The sequence below is a fragment of the Jatropha curcas genome, chromosome 6, assembly GCF_041381405.1.
Source record: "Jatropha curcas cultivar XTBG-Jc1 chromosome 6, XTBG_Jcur_1.0, whole genome shotgun sequence".
NCBI lineage: Eukaryota > Viridiplantae > Streptophyta > Magnoliopsida > Malpighiales > Euphorbiaceae > Jatropha > Jatropha curcas.
Genome location: NC_143156.1, coordinates 8,660,255 through 8,668,550, shown reverse-complemented (window position 1 = coordinate 8,668,550; position 8,296 = coordinate 8,660,255). Strand labels below are relative to the sequence as shown.

General features: G+C 29.3%; 1 protein-coding gene across 1 annotated transcript; it reads left to right on the top strand.

Annotated features, from left to right (window-relative positions):
* The first annotated feature begins 6,500 nt into the window (after nt 1-6,500).
* On the top strand, nt 6,501-8,296 carry LOC149495504 (putative UDP-glucosyl transferase 73B6). Its single transcript, XM_089722183.1, has one exon. It carries the CDS (start codon nt 6,710-6,712, stop codon nt 8,159-8,161), a length of 1,452 nt encoding a protein of 483 aa, XP_089578309.1. The 5' UTR covers nt 6,501-6,709; the 3' UTR covers nt 8,162-8,296.

Below are 8,296 nucleotides of genomic sequence, written 5' to 3'. Positions count from 1 at the left end.
TTGATGTTCCCGTTGAGGACCCATCGTATAAATCAAATAAATCTTCATTTTCTTTTGGATTTTCTTAGGCTCTTAGTTCGCCCTTGGTCCAATCATCCATGCATGCTTGTGCTTCTAGTGAATCGGGTGTCATACGAGATCGTGTTTCATCAAGTATGTTTCCTCCTTGACTAAAAGCTTGTTCAACCGCAACAGTGGAGACCGGAGCTGCTAAAATTTTTTGCAAGTAAAGAAAGAATTGGAAAAGTATTTGCGTGACGACTCCACCAATCTAAAATTGGAAAATCAGTATCTGTATAATCATCATCAAACTCAAAAGAAGTTGTTAGATAATTATCAAACTCAGAAATATAACTGGATTCCCTTGTTCTTTTTTATCTTTGTAGTAAAACTTGTTGAGCAACACCAACACCACTTACCCTTTGTGTTGAAAATTGTGGAATATTAGATTGAGAAGAAGTAGAAGTAGAAGTAGATGAACTAGAAACTTGAACAAATTCATTATATAATTGCATAATATTTTGTTTAACTTCATGCATTACTACATTTATATTAACATTATCTTCTACATCAAGATTTAATACATCATAATAAATAGTCAAATAATCACATAATACATCCATTCTACATCTAGGATCAAATACAATAGCAACAAGATAAAGAGGTGGTATATTTTTAAAATAAGATAACCTTTTTTTTTCATTGAAAAAATACAATCTTTTAATAAATCATCATTTTGAAATTCTTGGAGTGCAGTAACAATATTAATACACATAGGTAAAAATAAATTAGATGTGGGATAATAAACCCCACTAAATTTATAGGTAGCATCATTAAAAATTTTTAAAATATCTAAAATTTTTGCACAAATCTCCCAATTTTGTGGATATAAATTAATATCCTCAATATTATTAGTAACAAAAAAAGCATAATAATTCTTTATAAGAAAAAGATTCGTTTAGTAATTCATATGTTGAATTCCAACGAGTTGGGACATCCCTTGGAAAACGTTTTGGTCTTTTATTATTTTCTTTACAAAATTTAACCCAACTTTTCATCACTTAGGGATGTGTCCATAAATATGAAATAGCTTTTTTAATTGGAGAAATAAAAGAATCAAGAATTTTTAAACCATCTTATACACATAAATTTAAAACATGGCATGCACATCTTATATGAAAAAATTTACCACCAATATTTGGTTCACAAATTTTTTTAAGTTCAATAATTGATCTAGTATTTGCAGAAACATTATCAAATGAAATTGAAAAAATTTTTTGTGTCAACTTATATTCATCTAAAATTGAAACAATTACTCTATAAATATTATTTGCAGTATGTTTATCATCAAAAACACGAAAACCAATAATTCTTTTTTAAATTTTCCAATCATCATCAATCCAATGACGTGTAATACTCATATAAGAATGCATTTGCCAATGATCACTCCAAACATCACAACAAATTGAAACACGAATTTTCAATTGAGAAAATAAAAGCTCTAACTCTTTTTTTCCTTTATTATATAAAGAAATAATAATTCGTTTTACAGTATTTCTTGGTACTCTTTTAGCAGAAGGATTTAAAGCTTTTTGACAATAATTATTAAAACCTACTTTTTCACCAAAACTAAAAGATAAATGTTCCATAGAAATCATTTTTGTTAATTCTTCTTTTTGTATTTTTTTCAGAATATTTAAATAAAGAAAGGTTAGAAGCGTACCCGAAAATTTGTTGTTGAGACCGATCAACTCCTATTTTTGTTGGATGTTTTGTCTCCAAATGCTTCCAAAATGATCCATAGCCGCCCGCTTGTTTAAATTTATAAGATTTTCCACAATAATTGCAAATTACATCGTACATTTTCTCACCTTTGAATTTTTTTGTGAAATGAATGGAGAATATGTCGGAATTTTGTCTTGTTCTTGTAATAATTTTTGCTCGTTGCTCTTGCTCTTGCTCTTCATCTTCTTGAAATTGCTCATTAAATTCAGATTCTTGAGTTGGAATATCCAAATTTTCATTTGGAAAACCCTCAAAATTAAATTGGTCGGGAATCATATCATAGATGTCGTTTGTAGGGATAGATGATTCTCCAATTTTTCCCTTGCCCTTACCCGAATTTGAGTTTCCTCCACTTGCCATTATATGATAATAAAATATAATTTGGAAAATTGAATAAAAAAATTAGAAAGAATAATTACTTAATAAGAGAGATTGTAGAGTAGAGAAGAATAAATGAATAATATAGAGTAGAGTGTAGTATATTATAGAGAGAGTAAGTAGAGAGTGTAGTATATTGTAGAGAGAGTAAGTAGAGAGAGTTGAGATTTTTTTGTAATGAATTTGTAAATAAAATGAGGTATTTATAATAAATCCAAAAATTCATTTTTCCAAAAATACCCTTGAAACTAACCGTTATATAGCCGTTTATGGCTGTTAGGAGGGGTAATTAAGACATTTCACAACACATTTAAAACAAAAAAAAAAAACTGCAGTTTTTGACAGTTACAACGGCTAGAACCGCCGGTTCGAACCGGCGGTTCTAACCGGACGAAGAACCGGCGGTTCCAGTCCGGTTCCGACCGGTTCCCTGGAACCGCCGATTCTGGTTCCTTATTTGCTGGAACCGAAACCGAACCAGATTTTTTTAGTTTCGGTTCCAGTTACGGTTTCAGGCCGGTTCGAACCGACGGTTCCGATTCCCGGAACTGTAATATGGCCAAGTCTATATATATGTTGTCGTTGGGTATTTAAAACTTGCCACCACTGCACTCACTAGAGCACAGTCCAAGCCCACTCTTTATTTAATAAACCAAGGCCCAAAGGTAATCAGTTATAAATAATGAAACCCAACTCAAAACCAAAAGTAAAATTCTAAAAAGATCAGTTGATTGTATAACTTTTTTTTTAATCAATTTGAATAGATAAAAATTATGGTGATGTATATTTGTATTGTTTTAATTTAAATAATTTGCTTATGTATTAAATGATGAAATGTGAAATTATATGCTCCTTTATAAATTTTCAAGTAATAAACTTTTGTAATTCTCATATAACTGAAATGGTTATTAATTTATTAATTTTTTATGATTAAATGAGGTATAAGAATGTTTAGTTATAATTTAATAAATTTTGATAAACTGACATTATATCATTAGTTTTTTTGAGTAAAAGGGACGAGAATTCGAACCTAAATTTATTGCTATGTCGTATATATAATTACCACTAGGTTATGCCTTAGTGTGCACATTATATCATTAGATAACTTAACTACTCCATTATTTAATAAAAAAATAATATTATATAGAAAAGTTTGATTTATTTGTTTAAATTAAATTATTAAAGCAAGGTTTTTCACGAAGAAGCAGCAGCTGTCATACTATTTTGAGCATCCAACTGAACTACCCATTTGCAAACAAGACAAGCTTTAGCAACTAATTGAATCATTTTCATAATTTGGTCCGTAAGTCAATCAGTTTGAGTTTAGTGTCTCTAAAAGGATTGATTAATTAATTAATAATTAGGTAATTAAGGGATTGATTTCAAACCTAACTCTCAAAACTGACATATATTTTTTTTTTCTTTGAGAAAGGCAAAGCTTACATTCACTAATTCTTTGTAAGTATATATATTGAATAGGTCAGAATACTTCGATAGGATTTGTTTTACTTTAATACTGGGGTCATTTTAGTTGTAGTTGGTATAAGTTAATGCGGTTGGGTAATCTAAAATATTTATTAAAAAATATATATTCTAGAAGGATTAATAAAAAACAATGCATCTCCAATTTTTTAATCTTAGTTTTAGTTTAAAGTTACCACTTTTTATTAAAGGTAGCCCCATGCCTCTTACTTTTTACTTCGCTTCACCTCCTTTTGCTTTTAATTTTCTTTTACTTTAATAAATTCAGATTTATTTTCACTATATTAGATTTATCCTTTTTATTTTGTTATTGTCAGTTGTCTCCATATTTGGAGTTTTTTTCTCCCTTCTCTGTGAGGGTTTATTATAATAAAACTATGATATTGATTTTATTTGATTGGAGACTTTAGATCTTGATTTATATGTGTGGATCTTCGATCGATAGAGCCTGGTAGTGCGGCATATTCTTCTATTGATACTATTAACGTAAAGCGGCGAAAATTCATCTATATTCATCATATATTGCAAATTATGAGAAAAGCAATTCAGTTATAAAAAATCTAAAAATATCCTGATCAATTAATAGACTAATTGTTATTACGAAAATTTATATCTTTTGTCAAAATTATCTCCAAACAAAAAGATATAATATTATATATTTTTTAATTTTACTTTCATTATTTAAAAGGATATTAATTTCTTTCTTTCGTTAAAAGATTAACCAACTCTATTAACTATTAACGGTAAAATTTTATGTCTGGTCTATATTTTTATTTGTAATTATTGATATTATTATTAATAAATTACATTTTCAAAAAGAAAAATTAAAAAAAAAGTGCCGATTTAATAACTTAAACTTGCATGGCAAAAATTGACTTTTTCTAAATTTTTCTAGCAAAAACTTAACTTATAATTTGGATCGACCAAATCAACCGCGTTTTAAACAAACATCGTACTATAAATTAGAGATTTGAATACTGAAATTGACACTATTCAAAGTGTTTTATCAAAATACTACCATTGCTCGAGTATGTAAAACCGCATATAATCAAAGGGAAAAAAAGTTTTTATATATTGTTTTATTTTTATTTAAATGGATATAAATTAAGTTTCGGCATACTTCATGAAGTTCATAAATCTGCTTACCTTTGTTACAGTACTATTCTTTAGCTTGATAAGAAAGACAACAATGAAGTATTGAAATTAATTAAATAAAAATAAAAATAAAAGTCTAAATTTTTATTTATTGAAAACTAAAACCAACTTCTTTTGTGTTATCCGATCAAACTACGAATATCGAATAACGTGGCGAAAAAAAAAAAAAAAAAAAAAAAAAAGAAGGCAAGTTATATGGAGCCACTCAAATCACGAAACCAATCATTTATTTACTTTTACACGTCACAAGGTTGACCAAAACGAAACGCAAGAAAGTCAACTGTTGCCCTATTGCCTGTTGTTAATTGGAAGATCCAAAAGGCTCATAAAACATTTGAATTTCTGTCTCCAAGAAGTAAATACATGATAATAAATGTGAAGTTTTAATTTATGAAAAGAAAAAAACTATTTTTTTTAATTGAAATTTAATTAGTTAAAAGTGTTGGTTTCATTCAATTTAAAAACTTTGCATGAACAAATATAATGGTGATTAATAAAAAGATTTAAACTGAATTAATTATAAAATATATTCAGACCAACCAAACTTAAGAATAGGGTTTCATTTCATTGGAGAATGTTGGAAACATATTCATAATAAAGATGAAGAAAGGTTCATTTTTATAAAAATCTATTATATATATATAGTTAATAACAAAATTGAAATTCAATATTTATTTTTCTTAAGTTAAATGTACACGATAGAACATTATCAATGACCCCAAATTTTTAAACCCTCACAACTGACAAGTCACGGATAAGGCACCACCCTCATAAAAAGGAAAAAAAAACTCAAATATGGAAACAAACCAACTAATAATAAAAACAAACAAAAAAAATACAAATCTATTATAGAAAAAATAGATTTGAATTTATTAAACAAAAGAAATAGAAAGAAAGAATAAAAAACAGGAGGTAATGGCCAATGCCATAAACAGCAGCAACTCCAAATTAAAATTAGAGGTAGAAAACTAAAAAGAAAAAGAGAGCAATTCTTACAACAACTTTACCTTCTCCGTTAAAAAAACACAACTAGCCTATAGAAAGTAAATAAAAATAGTCAAAATTACTGACGTAAGATGCTATGTCAGCAACAAATAATCACAAAGATTCTGAAATATTTTTTTTTTCTCACCTGAGCTTGTTTTATTCCTTTTTTTTTTTTAATTAATGTAATTGTAATGTAATTCTCAACCTCACAGAAATATATATTTCTCTTCGCAAATTTTTTCATTTTAACATCAGCGTTCTTCATGCCAATCACTAATGATTTTTCTTTACATTACATTTTTATTTATAGAGTTAATAAACAGATTTAATTTTTTTTTTTTCGACTTATGGTTAAGGAGATAAAATAATTTTAGAAACAATATTATAAAGTTTTTTTGTCCATTAAACAAAATCAAATTGAACATTAGAATTTTCAATATTTTTAAGGTTTTCAGTGATTTTATTGTAATTACATCTTAAGCAATAAATTTATCTTATTTATTAAATAAATGAAAAGTTATAATTGAACTTGAAATTAATTATTTTAATTAAGTTCTACAAATACTTTTACTTTATTGTGAACTTTGAAATTGATTGATTATGAAAACATTTATTTACATTAAATTAATTATTTATCATTTGATAAGTGACTCCATATGCATAGAACAGTGCTAAACCTATGGTCATAACTATCTGTCAAACCAACTCGGAAAAAGATTGGAAAAGCTTGCTTTATAGTTGACTCACAAAGTTCAAAAGGAGAAAACACCAACGCAACTCCTCTCATCAGTATAAGACCTGCCCATTTATTGCTTCTACTTCTTCTTCTTCTTCTTCAATTCAATCTTTTCTCAAAGTTTCACCTGCAAACAATTTTAAAATTCGTTTTATGCTTTCTAATTAAAATCCAAACTTTGAAAACATGGACTCTGAATCTAATCAACTTCACATCTTTCTCTTCCCTCTACTGGCACCAGGTCATATGCTTCCAATGTTAGACATAGCCAGACTCTTTGCTGCAAGAGGTGTGAAAACCACCATTATAACCACTCCTGTAAACGCACCTCGCTTCACCAAATCAATTCAGAAAATCCCAGATTTAGCCACCACCCAATTAATAAACCTCAAAGCAATCAACTTCCCTTCTGAAAAAGCTGGATTACCAGAAGGACTAGAAAATCTTGATCTGGTAAGCAATCAAGAAACTCATTCCAGATTCTTTGATGCCTTGTCTTTGCTTCAAGAACCTTTAGAGGAAGCCATAAAAGAACTACATCCGCAAGCAATAGTTGCGGACTTGTTCTTTCCATGGACAACTGATTTAGCCTTGAAGTATGCAATTCCAAGGCTTATATTTCATGGAACTAGCTTTATTTCCATGTGTTGCATGGCAAGTATTGCAATAAATCAACCGCACAAGAAAGTATCTTCTGATACTGAGGAGTTTGTCTTGCCTGGCTTGCCAGATCCAATCAAATTCACTAAAACTCAGATACCAGATGGCTTTCCGGAAGGTCCGCCTAATGTTGTTACAAACTTGTTAAGCTACGCAAGAGAAGTAGAGAAAAGAAGCTATGGAATGTTAGTTAATAGTTTTTATGAACTGGAACCTGCTTATGCTGATTATTACAGGAATGTCTTAGGAAAGAAAGCTTGGCATATAGGGCCTGTCTCGCTCTGTAATAGGAATCTTGAAGAAAAAGCACAAAGAGGAGATGTATCAGGCGTTAGTCAACATGAGTGCATCAAATGGCTTGATTTAAAGATACCCAATTCAGTTATTTATGTATGTTTTGGTACTGTTACAAAATTTTCTCAATCTCAGCTGCAAGAGATAGCTATAGGGCTTGAAAATTCAGGGCAAGATTTTATATGGGTCGTAAGGAAAGAAAAGAACGAAGAAGAAGATGAAGAGAAATGGTTGCCTGATGGTTATGAGAAAAGAATTGAAGGAAAAGGATTGATTATAAGAGGATTTGCACCTCAAGTTTTGATTCTTGATCACGAAGCAGTTGGTGGGTTTGTAACTCATTGTGGATGGAATTCTGCTTTAGAAGGTATTAGTGCTGGGTTGCCAATGGTAACATGGCCTATATTTGCTGATCAGTTTTTTAATGAGAAGTTAATTACTGATATTTTGAAGATTGGAGTTGGTGTTGGTGCACGAAAATGGGTTAGACTAGTGGGTGATTATATTAAAAGTGAAAAGATAGAGAAGGCGGTGAAGGAAATTATGGTGGGTGAGAAAGCAGAGGAAATTAGAAGCAGAGCTAAAAAGATTGGAGAAATGGCAAGAAAAGCAGTGGAAGATGTGGGCTCATCTTACAATGATCTTAGTACATTAATTCAAGAATTGAAGTCTTTTCAGTCTTAGGTTTGCGCCAAGTTGTTGTCACTAAAAAGGAAAAAAATAATACAGGCCTTAAGTTGTGTTTCTTTCCATGTAACTTTTCGTGCTTTGTATTATCAGTTAGATTTATTTTATGTTTTGTTTTGTTTGTTTTGAAAA

Excerpts from the sequence above, each read along its gene's own strand:
- LOC149495504 (XM_089722183.1), top strand. The coding sequence starts at position 6,710 with ATGGACTCTGAATCTAATCAACTTCACATCTTTCTCTTCCCTCTACTG.